At 38.4% G+C, this 14623-nt stretch overlaps 1 protein-coding gene across 1 annotated transcript; it reads left to right on the top strand.

Moving 5' to 3' along the window:
• The first annotated feature begins 6568 nt into the window (after window positions 1-6568).
• LOC116210186 (probable GTP diphosphokinase RSH2, chloroplastic) lies at window positions 6569-10865 on the top strand. The gene is made up of 6 exons (XM_031544012.1): window positions 6569-7918; window positions 8202-8387; window positions 8802-9262; window positions 9502-9660; window positions 9743-10100; window positions 10302-10865. The coding sequence occupies exons 1-6, from the start codon at window positions 7304-7306 to the stop codon at window positions 10605-10607; spliced, it is 2085 nt and encodes a 694-aa protein (XP_031399872.1). The 5' UTR covers window positions 6569-7303; the 3' UTR covers window positions 10608-10865.
• Window positions 10866-14623: the final 3758 nt, after the last annotated feature.

Genomic DNA, 14623 nt, shown 5'->3' with positions numbered 1-14623 from the left:
CCTTGCCCGAGTACAGAAGAGGAGCCCGACTCGAGGTCAGTAGTTGAGGGTGGGTGCTTAAGGGCATGTGACAATGTGTAGGCAGAAATAGACCACACGTTGCATGTGAAGGCAAATGTTGAGATTGTTAATCCAGCATTGAAAAAAATGAATGAATATCCATGGATTTATATGAGATTTGGGTACCACCACTTATCAGTTTGAGCTTTTAAGTGGATATAGACTCAGACCCGTATGGGCCCAATGAAAATTTAATACTTTTGCTCTTGTGCAATGATTTTGTCACGATCGTCCTCGCTCTGTCCTAACTTGTTCAAATAAATTAAAAAAAGAAAAATGCCAAACTCCTGGAAGAGCTCATCAGACAAAGCACAAAAAAAAGCAAAATCCTACATATAGTGGATGTGTATCTCTAGTGGACGTGTATCTTTCTTATTGATGATGAAGAAAGATTCTCTCTTTAAACTTTCATAATTGAGGGCCTATTACTGTTAGATTGCTTCGGCTTTTCTACCTAAGAAAAAGAGGATGTGGTAGTAGCAAGATTCTACATAATTTTAAGATGATAAGGTTAAGATCTGTATCATGATTTTGTTAGTTGAAGGTAATTGTCTTTTCCATTTTCTGTTGATTTTATTTTTTTGAATTTGTTATATTTTGATGGATGTAAAGTGACTATTAGTGTTATTATCGATTCCGAATAAAATTTTCATGTGCATATAAACTTGTTATATGCTCGAGGAAACAATGTAGAATACGTAAAAGATTTTTAATACTATTGATTCATATTATATTATTATATACAAGTGATGCCACAATTTAAAATTTATATATAATGTTCAATTAGCTACTAAATAAATATATAAATTTTATGTGTGAGACTGTACATTAGGCAGAGTTCTCATGTCAATTATTCTAATTATATTATATTGTATATTTCATGTTCCCAATAGTGATAATAATTAGTTCCATTATTTTAACAATTCTAGTTTGCGCAAATGCGCGGGCCTTTCGTCTAGTTTCTAAATGGATTCTCTATTTTTCTAAAAATTCACGTACTATAATTCTAAGTTGATTGTGGAAATTAAATAATTAGCCTTATATTAGATTTAAAAGGGCAATGAAATGGTTCAATTAATTTACGCGATGGAGTTAAACTCCATTCTAATTCCCCTCCACTTCTTTTTTTTTTCTTCCAAATTCAATAACATAATCATTATTATTTTGTTTTTTGCTCCTATTTTATAATAAATTCTCACATATATTTTTTCCTCATCATTATTGCAATTAACTTTTTAATAATAAATTCTCCCACTCCACTCATTTCTTTCATCAATTTAACAACATAATAATTACTTTTTTTTTCTTTTTCTCTTATTTAATAATAAATTTTCACACATACTTTTTAGTAACAATCATTACAACCATTTAAATATATATGTAATTATAATTTAGAATGGAATGGAGTTCAACTCCACTCTATTACCAAACGCTAGTTATCGAGCTTTTATATTCGCATTTCTGTTCGAGTCTATCAAATTTAAATTCTTAAATCGAGTTGACTCGTCATAAAGAGTAAAAAGGTAAAGTTATAAGTTTCTAACTAAGAGCTAAAATACTAGAATTTTTGGCAACAATGTTCCTCATCAATCCAGAAAGTATCGATGTTGTTGTCGGAGTTGGAAGATTTTCTTAAGAAGAGAAGCGTACCCGCAGAGTCTATTTTTCGTTCTTGATTACTTCCACACATGTACTTGATCAAGAGAAACTAGGAGAGCTTTTGGCTTGCACGTTTGGTATCACTGTTGAATACGCAATCCCCTAAAATTCAAAACTCATGCATGCACATGCGGTTGACTCATCCATCCCCCAATTCCTAATAGCGGCAATATTTTCTGGGACCACAAGATTAGTGTTACTTTGAAGAAAATAACAAAGACAAATGACACGAGAAATCAATCACCAAAGCCATTTCTAAAATTACTATTGCATAATGGTCGCCGCTTCATTGATCAAAATGTTCGAATATTGTGTCTCATTGATACGATCGACAGGATTAACAATGCTCGAACAGTACAAACAAGACACTGATCACATACTTGAGCTTCTTCCTTTGGCAAATATAACCATCTATCTGTTTACTCTAGTTCTGGTGATTCCGCTTTATGTAATGAATAAGTCTTTTTCTTTATTTTTGAGGTAATATGAAATAATATGAAAGTCAAAATTTTTTTGTTACAAAAGATACACAATAGCAGTTTTTCGTGATTATATCGATTATTCTTTTTCCTAGTTCTAAGGGAGATACACCGGCTTGATAAGAGATATATAGAAGAAAAGGAAATAAAGAGATATATCATATTCTAGTGGTGCAAATTTAACTTGAAACCTTTTAATTTTGAGTATATGATTATGTCACCGAAGTGCTTGATCAACTAAACCGATGAAAAATGTCACGAGGTACTCTTAATCAATAATTTCTCATGGATTTAAACACGATGTGTTTCCCATGAATTAATCCTATGTAGTTTATTTAATTATTTCAGTTTCTCCGTAGGAAGAAATCAAAATGTTATTTTTACAGATTGTATGTACTTGCGTCAAGGCTGGTGCCGTGGTAGTGTTTGACACTTTTGACTTTTGATGGGGAACTAACTAGGAATGGGAACAGGGGCGGGTCCCGTGCTTCGAGCCGGCTCACCAAACCCAAAAGCCGCACCTCATCTCCACCGTCGGATTCACTACACGACAAAAACATCGGAGCCGACACCCTCAAGTGTCGGAGCTGACTTCGCCGAACTCCAAGCCTACAATCGGCCCGCACGTGCTGGGACCGTGACAGGCGCGCTCGAGTCTGTTGCCACGTGTGAGCCGCTTCTGCTGACCATGTGGCCCGGTCGCCTGGAGGTTTACTGCCACGTGCTTTAATACAAGTCATTACGTAATCGGAGGGGAGTGCATGTGTCCTTACCGTGGATTCGAAGCGCTGGATTCACTCTCGAACGACCTTTACGCACTTTAGACTCGTTCAAGAGGGAAACCTGAATTGACACTAATACCCTTACAATTACCATTTTTCCCCTCGTAAGGCTGAAAAATCTTGCGTGCACTGTCGGTCTAATTAATCAGTGTGGTCAGTCCAAGCAATTTGGAATTAATCCTTATTGTGCAACTAGTCATATATCCAGAGCGCAATTTTAATTTCTGTACGATCAACCTTATTGTACTCAGAAACTTACTTAATTTTTATTAGAATTTTAGGCATTCACGTGATCAACTTTAAAAGCAATAGATAATTTTATTTTATTTTCAAGAGATTGCAAATTCAATATTTGTCCTGGGACTATCATGACCTTCTATTAAATACTAAGATTTATTTTATTGTATCATATCTATAAAGCTCTCTAGTAAATGCAAAATCTTAGAGCAGATAATTTGACTGTTTGTGCTATCCTTTTTTTTCCAAGAATGGTGAAATATAATTATTATCTTCCTTTCTACATGAAAGACGTCTTCCTCTTTTAATTTATTGTTTCATACATTAGATGTATCATAAAATCATAAATTAATCTTGACTTCTCTCTCTACAAGTCTTGTGTTATATTAAAAAAAAATGATGTCCTTATGAGCTTAAAAATTTTGAATTTTGAATAAACATCTAAATATATCTTATTAATAATATTTTTATATATCCTCAGCTGATTAATCCACAACAAAACCAAATCTTTTATTGAAATTCTTTCTTCTTTTTTTTTGGCAATATATTTTCTTCTTGTTAACTTCAACTACTTACTATTTTAGTTTTTCGGATATTTGATATTATTTGACTTTTGATGTTGCATAAATAATGGAAATTACTTTTTAAAATAATTTTACTATATGTATATAAGTTTTCGTGTAATAATTTATGTTGTAGCAGTTCTATCCATTATAGATTATAATTGAACGATTCAGGTAGTGTCAAGCCTCAAATTCGTTTTTGAGTGCGCGAGCATATGTCAACAAGTTTAGGATGGGTCGAATAGGTAATCTAGGCATGCACTCCTGATTAATTTGAGTTGTCCTCGTTCTATTATGAATAGTTGCATTTAACAAAATAATAATAATAATAATAATAATAGTATTAGTAGTAGTACATTGACAAATTTGACACGGAATTAAATAACATAGTTAGGCTCTTTACGAATTTACTGAATCTAGAAGCTCACTGTAGAGAAGCTAGCCATATCACAAAAAAGTCTATCATACGCGCAACAAATATTAGATGGTGGACAGATGAAAGCCTATATATATATATATATATAGGACTGGTAAAAAAAATTAAAAATCATAGAAATGGACATGCTTTTCCTTTCCTCTTTCATTTATCTTTTTTTGTACAATTAAATATAAAAAAACATTGCCTCATTTTCATATATTTCTGTTATTAAAATGGAAAGATGGCAGCCTCAATTTGGCACCCAAAAGGAGACACATCGCTTTACTGTGATAGATAGTAATCACCTTCGGTTCCAAAGTCGCTATCGTTCCATCAGCGACATAATAATATGATTTTCTTTTTCTTTTGGATTATAATCAAGATTATCCTTTGAGAAGATTCGTATCGAATGTAGTATAGATATATATAAATATATTGGACTTTAGCATTAGAACATGTTGTACAAGCAACAATAAACAATGTTTCCTCGATTACTTGGCCAAAGTTGCCCTTCTATCAAACTTTTATATGTTACATTGGCTTAAATTACTGTACGACTCAACAAAATGGAGTATTATATGATTATGACAGACTACAATTTTATTTTTATTTGGCGTGATTACCGAATTCTATTTCCATATGTGTTGAGCAATTCATACAAATAAAAAGAAAATGATAAACTCATCTTGATAACATAATAAAAAGTCCAAAATGGATAATCATACATAGTCGAGCTAATAGAATTTAGAGGTAATAATATATAAGACTTTGAATGAGTCCATCTACTCGCCGATTTTTTAAATCATACATGCAGACTTTTCCCCCTTTTTTTTCCTTTTCTTTCCCAGCTACAACAAGTTAGAGTTCTACTTTGTAGAAAGATGATCTCTTTTAAGACTTAAACCATAGTTTCTAGATTATTTGGGGCGTTTGGTTTCAGAGTTAAAGTAACTTTGATTTTGATTTTAATTTTGATTGTGAAAAAAGACAAATGAGATGGTATTATAAATTTCACTTGGAAAACGTGTATTTTTTATTGTGTAGTGGGTAGAGTTAAAATCAAAATTATGATTCTAAAATCTGATCATGAAACCAAACATGCTATCTCTTTTTTCATGTTAAATCATTTTTTTCATGAGCTAACGCTACGTTATTGCCGAAATCAAGATATTTCATATTGAATTTTTATAGGGAGAAAATTCACATGTCTACTTATTTTGCTATTACTCAATCCCTTTACCAGCCCATCATACTCTTTTGACAAAATAAATTTATTTATTCGCCTACTGAAAAAAAAAAAGTTTATTTGTTCATTCCGCGGGAAAACAACCAACATCTAACAACAATATATATATATATATATATATATATATATCAACCCCTCCGTACCCCTAAATAAATAAATAAAACAAAATAAAATCCGGCACGATTTGTTTAATTTACCCGATTGGGAGGATTAGTTTAGTGTCCAATTATCCACATCTGGATAATCATTGTGAGTGTAAATACTTAATTAATTAGTGGAGGCCCATCGAGTCATCGAAGAAACAATGAAACCTTTTCAATTTTTTTTTTAATCTGCCTTTCCCTGAACGCATAGAGAAATCATCAAAGTCCCCGCAATGCCCCTCTCAATAATTTTAATTATCTTCCTGATCAAAGTTTGATTTACACCAATAGCAAGTATTCTTTCCTAATCTGTTTTCTTCTCGTAAAACTGAGTCGTCATGTTAGTAATCGGAACGTAAACTCCCTGCTTATCCAACTAACTCTAAGATCAGCTGATTCTGAACGAACATTCTATTTCCTCCCAATGACATCCTCGGAGTGTGGTGACCTTTGCTTTGTAGAAATCATCGAAGTGATCATAAACTTGCGGGCAAGGTAATGTTGCAAGTATTTCGACAAAAATCATTTTATTAAATACATAAGAAAGGTACACATTTCTCTTTTATTAGTGTTTGTTAGGAGACTTAATTATGTGAATTAAAATCACATTAGCTTCTTCATTTTCCGATCACAAGTGGACCTACGAGCTTAATAGAGAAATAGAGAGAAAAATAAATGATCATGAAAAATTTCATTAGTGGAAATCTAACTCGTACTTTCGTAAATTACTTTGATTCTAAATCTTTGAATATTTGCTGGTTTTTGGGAACTACGATTTTTTTTTCCCCGGGTAAGTCGGATGTACGATTTAACAAAATTCATAAAATTATAATCATAATTTTTTAAGAGGAAAAAGTGAAAAGGGAAAATGGCGGGGTCTTTGGGCGGAAGACCAAAACTACAGAGGACACCCACGTAATTTCATACTGATTCTCCCTTCCCTTCAAAGCAATGCCATGCCCATGCCAATAAAGAATCACGGGACATGGAAGATTCCCAAAAAGAAATTCATTGATCATTCATAATTCTGTCTCCCCCTGTCTCTGATCTCTGCAACTCCTTCGAGCCCTCGTCACTTTCTTCTCTGCAATTCACCGCCGAGGGCTTCGAATCAGTAGGGGTCAGCAGCTCGATCAATCCCCAATGTCCTCACAGGTTCATAGGTTTCAGCTTCCTCTGATCCTCTGAGCTGCTGCCCCTGTCGGGTGTTTACCGTCTTGAATCTTGATCTGGTTCTGGTCATCGACTTTCGAGAAATTCTTGGTCTTTTCCCTATTCCAATTTCCCGGGAAAATTGTCTGGGGGCTGGGATCGCATTCATCTGGGTCTCTGAGGAATCAAACTACAGTCTCTGTTTTAGCGGGAAAAAACAAGAATTTGTTGGGTCGTTGAGTTGATCTAATTGAGGTGGCTGTCACTGAATGTTCTGACAGAGTTGTTGATCTGGAAACCCCTGTTGGGTCTTCATTCTCTTGATTCAAGTTACTATTTTTGTTTCTTTTCTATATAGTTTTAGCATTTTCTGGGGAAATCAACAATTTTTCATAGCTCACCTAGCTCTGTTTGCTCGACAAGTGAACTGGGTTGTCGAGTTCAAATCATGGGTCTTGTTTTTTGATTCATGATCTAATCTGGGCAGCTGTTTCTTGCATGATCCGACAATTGATCAATTGAAAACTTGATCTTGAAGCTTGAAAACCTAGTGCTGGTACTCTAATGGCCGTCCCCACTATAGCTCTATACGCGACCTCCCCGCCCCACCAGTTCAGCTCTCACTTGGCTCACGATTTCGAGTTCAGCCCGAGATCTTCTCCATCTCCTTCTTCTTCCTCTTCCTCCTCTTCTCAGAGGCAGATTCTCGGCGGCCTTTCTCGTCTCTTCTCTTCCCCAACGCAGAGATCGATCCAATCTTCCTCCCCCAGCTTCTCGGGGGATGAGAGGAGCGAAGAGCTCAAGGAACTTAGTGGGTCCTATTCGGGCAGGTTCATTGGGTCCTTGAAGAAAGAGTATTCGACCCCAGTCTCGGTGTTACCGGGTCCTGGGTCGTGCAGTAGCAGTAGTAGTTATAGGAGTAGTGCTATGTTCAGTGGGTTTGTTAGGAGTGCTTTAGGTTCATGTATTGATTATGATTCTCCGAGGTCTGACTTTCGCGGGCCCGGGGCCGTGGATGCTGTGGAGCTGACTTTTAACTTGGAGGAAGGGGCACAAGAGGGAGATCTCGAGCCCTATGCAAAGGAATTGTTGTTAAGTGCTCAGAGAAGGCACAAGATTTTTTATGAGGATTTGGTCTTGAAAGCCTTCCACGAGGCCGAGAAGGCTCACCGAGGGCAGGTATTAGCTGCAATTCGAGTTTCTGAGATATCCAAAACATGTATCTGATCTGAGTACTTGCTTGTTTCTGGTAATGGTTTTTGCTTCGAAAGTTTTTACACCAGAAAGATTATGTTTTACTTCACAAGTCGATTTCATATGTCATATTAAGCACTGGAAAGTGCAGAAAAAGGAAAACAGTCTTCTCTGGGGCAAACAGCCTTTATTTGTGGTTCAACTAATATTTAGCTTTTGATAATTGTTCCCTTTATGTTTTAGTTGATGTTTCGGTTTTGATTTCTAGATTCGTGCAAGTGGGGATCCGTATCTGAAGCATTGTGTAGAGACGGCGGTCTTGCTTGCTCTGATCGGTGCCAATTCAGTAGTAGTTGCAGCAGGGCTCTTACATGACACTATTGACGATTCTTTTATGAGTTATGACTATATATTAAGAATTTTCGGAGCTAACGTAGCCGACTTGGTCCAAGGGGTAAGTGAGTCTTTGTAGTTTGTTCTATATTATCAGACAAAGTGCATTCTCTTTTCAAAGTAAATCCAACTTTGGATGCTTGGAAATGATTTTAGCGCATGCTGTATGTCTTCTGATGTTCCATTGTTTAATATTTTGACTGCACGCTGATGAGATTATGGCATCAAGAATGATTCATCACTCTCGTAGCTACAGCTATTTGCATTTTGAACAAGAAACTAATAAATGTCCAGTTAACTGCTGGAATTTTAGATCTCAGCTACGGATTTTTCAGAGCATCCTTAAAAATATTTATGTACTCTGACAGTGGTCGCTGTGGATGCTATGCAAATATATATTTAATAAGATCTGTAAAACCTGGCAAGTTGTCTTGTTTCTCAACATATGACTCATAGTTGATGTATGTTTTGTTAGGTTTCGAAGTTGAGCCACTTGAGCAAGCTCGCACGGGAGAGCAACACTGCGAGCAGGGCCAATGAGGCAGACCGACTGCACACGATGTTTTTGGCTATGGCCGATGCCCGGGCGGTCCTCATCAAATTGGCCGATCGGCTCCACAACATGATGACATTAGAGGCCTTGTGCTCTGAGAAGCGTAAGAGGTTTGCAAAGGAGACGCTGGAGATCTTTGCACCGCTGGCAAATCGACTGGGGATCTCAAGCTGGAAGGAGCGGCTTGAAAATCTGTGCTTCAGGCACCTTGACCCTATTCGGCATGGGGAGCTCTCTTCCCGCCTTCTGGAGTCATTCGACGAGGATTTTATTACCTCAGCAGTAGAGAAGCTCAAGAACGCCCTCAAAGAGAAGTCAGTCTCCAACATTCGGCTGTCGGGGCGGCACAAGAGCCTGTACAGTGTTCACCGCAAGATGTTGAAGTATGATCTCTCTCCCTTCTATTGTCTTTGTGTGTCTGGGAGAACTTTTCACATTAACATTATCCTAGATGTCTCTGGACTAACCAGCTCGAACATTCTATGTTGTGGGACATCAAATAGCACTACATGAATTTTCACAAAACTGATAGTCGGTAATTTTGTAAAAGTCAAGGCAATGATGCTCTAAATACTCGACAATTCGTTTTTTCTCTTTAATGTTTACTGACTTTTCATTGCAGGAAGAGCCTGTCTGTGGATGAAATCCATGATATACACGGTCTGCGTTTGATCGTGGAGAGCAAGGAAGACTGCTACAGGGCATTGGAGATAGTTCACAAGTTGTGGCGTGAAGTGCCCGGGAAGTTCAAGGACTATATTATTCACCCTAAGTTCAATGGGTACGTTTCCCGGATATATTTTCTCGAACTTGAGGATTTCAGAGTGTTTGCTTTGTCTCATAGTTTCTGATTTACATTTCAGGTATCAGTCTCTTCACACGGTAGTGATAGGAGAAGGGATGGTCCCGTTCGAGGTCCAGATCCGAACCCGAGAGATGCACTTGCAGGCTGAGTTTGGGTTTGCAGCTCACTGGAGATATAAAGAAGGTGATTGTGAGCATTCCTCCTTCATTCTTCAGATGGTTGAGTGGGCCCGCTGGGTCGTCACATGGCAGTGCGAGACAATGGACTTAGACCGGCCATCCATCAGATACACAGACTCCATCATGGGGAAGTCGCCTTGCACGTTTCCATCCCATTCCCGTGATTGTCCGTACTACTGTAAGCCCCACAGCAACACTGAGGGTCCTGTATTTGTAATCGTAATCGAGAACGATAAGGTTGGTTCTTGTCTTTTTTTGTTTGTGTTATCTTTTACATTGTGTATGTGTATTTATGCCTATATCTTCGTTTGACACTTCACACAAAAAAAAACCTCAACCTCACCAAGGCTTCCGGATCTGGTACTGGCATACTGGTAGTTTGTAGAGTTCTTATTCTTGGGATCGGTACTGAATGCCTAATGTTCGGATATTCTGCAGATGTCAGTTCGGGAGCTGCCTGCTAATTCCTTGGTGATGGACCTTCTTGAGAGTACGGGCCAAATTGGAACCGGCAGCAAGAGGTGGACCCAGTGCGGGGGCTTCCCAGTAAAGGAAGAGCTGAGACCAAGGCTGAACCGCCAGCCTGTAGTAGACCCTACATGCAGGCTGAGGATGGGGGACGTGGTGGAGCTGACTCCGACTCTGCCTGACCGGGCACTCACCGAGTACAGAGAAGAGATTCAGCGCATGTACGATGGAGGTGTGGCAGCAGCAACCACTGCCGCTTTAAGTCGGAGGAGCTGACAGTTGACACCGAGTAGAATCCTCAGGAAAATGGATACTTGACTGAAGTTACTTTTACAAGGATAGGTCTACAGAGTATCTCGATAGTGATGCATTTGGTTTCGTAAATATGTCAGTTTCGCCTGTTGTTTGTATTATTCGTGTTCCTTGGTGCGTGTATATGTAGATGATGGTTATATATCTGTATAGAACAAAGCCCAAATTGTGAATGCAAAATTCTTGCCAAAAGCAAGAGACCAAAAAAATTCGTTATATGTCTCTTCATACTGGAATGGACATTAAATCTCATCGCTACTACGGGGTTCGATGAACTGCCGACATCATAGCTTCACAAGTTGAAATGGATGATATGATGCCAGTGCTGAATGGATAATATGATGCCAGTGCTGAATAGATACAACTTACGAGTTTTGAACTATATAGCTTCTGGGGCCGTGGGATTTAGTGAGGATTCATTTGCCATTTGAATCATACGCTATTGATTTAGTGATTCGAGAAATCACGATTATGAGAATGAACTCATAACCTCTTGATTCTTTATCAATATTTCTGTAATAGACTCCCAAACTTCGTTCCATTAGGTGGGCTTCGCGAAAAGTTGGTCTGGCACGAAGCTTGTTGTGTGCCGGGACAGAAAAAAAAAAAAAAAACTACCGCCAAAAAGTGCATGCTGGGCTCATATATTTCACAACTCAATAGCGACCGACATTGAATTTGATTTTGTAAATATGTCATATTCACCAGTTGATTATATTATTCATGTTCGGTGCGTATAGTATATATAGATGAGGAGTATATATTTATATAGAACAAAGCCCAAATAATATTAACAGAAGTGTTGGCTGAGTGGTAAGCAGCTCACCCCCGTAAGGAGGAGAACACAAGTTCGAATCCCGGGAAGCGCACTTGTTGGGAGGAAGAATAACCTTTAATGCTCGATCTCCCGACTGAATTAGTCAGATTCCATTGGGCTTCTTGATACCGGGGTATACACCGAAAAAAAAAGCTCTCCTTCTCTATGAACATTCACTCGATGTGACTCTCTTTGGCAAGCTTCCCTTTGGTCGACGTCTCTACCTTTGTCTCCCACATGTAGCATACATGCATATATACATATGTAAGTTGGCTTTACCGATACTTGGATTCAATGGGTCTCACAATGCATTTCAATTGTCTCATACTCTGTTCTCATCAATGGGAAGCCTCGTGATTTTTTCAAACCTTCTTGTGGCATTAGACAAGGAGATCCGCTCTCCCCTTTCCTCTTCCTTATTGCCACAGAAGCTCTTTCTCGACTCCTCTCTAGAGAATAAAGCCTAGGCCACATTCATGGAATCAAAATAGGGAGAGGCTGCCCTCATATAGCTCTCCCCAAAGCCAAATACTTCCAACACAGACAATTCCTTAAGCATTCCCCTAGCAGCGACTCCTCGTTCTTTTGGAAAGGTCTTTGTCAAACGAGAAACTTCATTAGTAAAAGTGCGTGTTACAGGGTTGCGAACGGCTTGTCTATCAATATTTGGGAAGACCCTTTCTGTTCCTAACATTCCTTCCTTCATTCCCAAGTCTGATGAGCAAATCACTGCAGCCTCTCCTCAATGGGTCTGCGATCTCTTTCACCCCGGCACTAGAGTGTGGAATCAGCCGTTGCTCAAAAACACCTTACTTCCAACACCGCCAATCTCATCCCCTCCATCAATCCAAATTCTAGAATGCCAGCTGACTCCCTCATCTGGTCCCCTGCACACAATGGAAAGTTTTCCACCTCCTCAGCCTACGGGGTTAATCAACACCACCGATTCCCTTCAACCCCACCTTAACCCATCTCAATTGCGGGCCCTTTGGAGACTTCAAATTCAAGACAGGCACAAGCACCTTTTATGGAAACTGTTGAGGAGTTGTCTTCCTTCATATCCCGTATTATCCAACAGATTCCAAATTGCTGATCCATCTTTCAATTTCTGCCACTCCTCTATGGAAACTCTCGAACACCTTTTTCTTCATTGCCCCTTCTCGTCCATTGTTTGGGCCTATTTGGATATGCCCATATGTCTTGATAATCTCATGCATATATCCATGATCACTTGGGTTAAGCTCATCATTGGCTTTGATGATTCCTTGAATATTCCCTAGAATGATCAGCATAAGTTCGTCTTGCAAGCTGTGGTATGCATGGACTACTTGTGGCAGCTCCAAAACTCCACCAAATTCACAGGCAACACTGTGGACCCGCTGCAAGCTGCAAATACGGTCAGGAAAAGAACGATCGAATTTGAGAACGCTTGGCTCCACCGCTCCATCATGAACTTCAACAACAGGAAGCTTGGTTCTCACCGACTGGTCTTCACTTTCGACGTGGCCATCACTAACAGCTCCGCTCACTTATCTGTGGTTTGCCGTGACAATCGAGGATCCCTCAAATTTGCTTGGGCCTTCCCATCAAACACCATTGACCCTCTCAGAGGGGAAGCAGAAGCAGCCCTTCACGCCATTCACTGTGCTCATTCACTTCGACCCCGCGACATGCTTCTTTTGGGAGATTGCAAGGACCTCCTCGACTGCCTATCTTCTCAGGGCACACCTACTGACCCCTCTATCCTTTCTATTCTAAACGATATGTTAGTTGGTCTCTCAGCTTTTGATTCATGGGATGCTCTGTGTATTCCGCGAGACGATAATTATGTTACACTTGTCTTTGAAATTAACTTAATTCAGCAGTCGAAATGGATGATATGATGCCAGTTCCGGTCGTTACAACTTACAAGTTTTGAACTACATACGGGTTGTAAGATTTGGTGAGCATCCATTTGTCATTTGAATGATGTGCTATCAACGTCAAATGTCGATGTCTCAGTGATTCGAGAAATCACAGTTACAAGAACTGAATTCAGAATCTCTTGATTTTCGGTCAATATTTCTGTGATAAACTCTCAACTCTTCATTCTAGCAGGCGGGTTTCGCGAAAAGCAATTATAGGCCTGGTTAAAACGAAACGACCGCCAAAAAGTGTATTTGGACTCTTATATTTCGCAACTCGATAGCCATTGGCATTGCATTTGATTGCGTAAATATGTGATTTTCAACTGCTGATTATATTATTCGTGTTAATTGGTGTGTATAATATATGTAGATGAGGGGTATATTTGTATAAACCAAATCCCAAATGGTGAATGCAAAATTCTTGCCAAAAGCATGGGACCAAAAAAAAAAACATTATGTCTTTTTATAATGGAATGGTCATTAAATCTCATCGCTACTGCTTGGTTCGATGAGCCGCCGACATCGTAGCTTCGCAGTCGAAATGGATGATATGATGCCGGTTCCGTTGGTTACAACTTACATGTCTTGAAAGATACGTCACCCCATGATCTATAGCAAACTGTAGCCAGGAAACTATTTGGGGTTGAAATCGTCTCCCTCAATATTACAAAGGGGAGAAACAGAGGACTTCTCAATCTTTTCTGAGGCATTTAGCAATAATGATCAATCTATGAAAGAAGCAGTGCACCAGTCTTCGGGGTCGATAACGAATGGGAGGTTAGGAGTGGTAGACCAAGTGGCTCGCCACCTTTTTGAGAGGACAACAGTGCGGGTTAGAAAGAAATGACTGTCAAAAAATGCGTTTTAGAGTCTTAAGACTTATTTGGTTTTAGGATAATATTTTAAAATCACAATTATAACTTAACTTTACCCAATACAAAACAAAATAACTCATACAAAGTCAAAGAGTAGGCCTCATTTATATCACTTTTTTTCCACAACAAAACAACATAACTCATACAAAGTCAAAGGGTGGGCCCCATTTATTCCACTCAAAATCAAAATCAAAATCTGATTTCAAAATCCTACTATGAAACCAAACGCAACTTTATATTTCACATAATCTGTTGGATTTTTTTCCTAAATATTTTATTTTTAGAACTTATTCCCAAACTAGATTTCGTTTGAAATTGATTCGCCATGTAGACTTGTATGTGTGAAATTCTCATTTACCAAATATAATTGTTTTTCAATTC

This window comes from Punica granatum, chromosome 6 (genome assembly GCF_007655135.1).
Source record: "Punica granatum isolate Tunisia-2019 chromosome 6, ASM765513v2, whole genome shotgun sequence".
Classification (NCBI taxonomy): Eukaryota; Viridiplantae; Streptophyta; class Magnoliopsida; order Myrtales; family Lythraceae; genus Punica; species Punica granatum.
This window is presented reverse-complemented; position numbering and strand designations above follow the sequence as displayed.

Coding starts and splice junctions, on each gene's coding strand:
- LOC116210186 (XM_031544012.1), top strand. CDS start 7,304: ATGGCCGTCCCCACTATAGCTCTATACGCGACCTCCCCGCCCCACCAG. Junction 8,388..8,801: donor TAGCCGACTTGGTCCAAGGG/GTAAGTGAGTCT, acceptor ATGTTTTGTTAG/GTTTCGAAGTTGAGCCACTT. Junction 10,101..10,301: donor TCGTAATCGAGAACGATAAG/GTTGGTTCTTGT, acceptor GATATTCTGCAG/ATGTCAGTTCGGGAGCTGCC.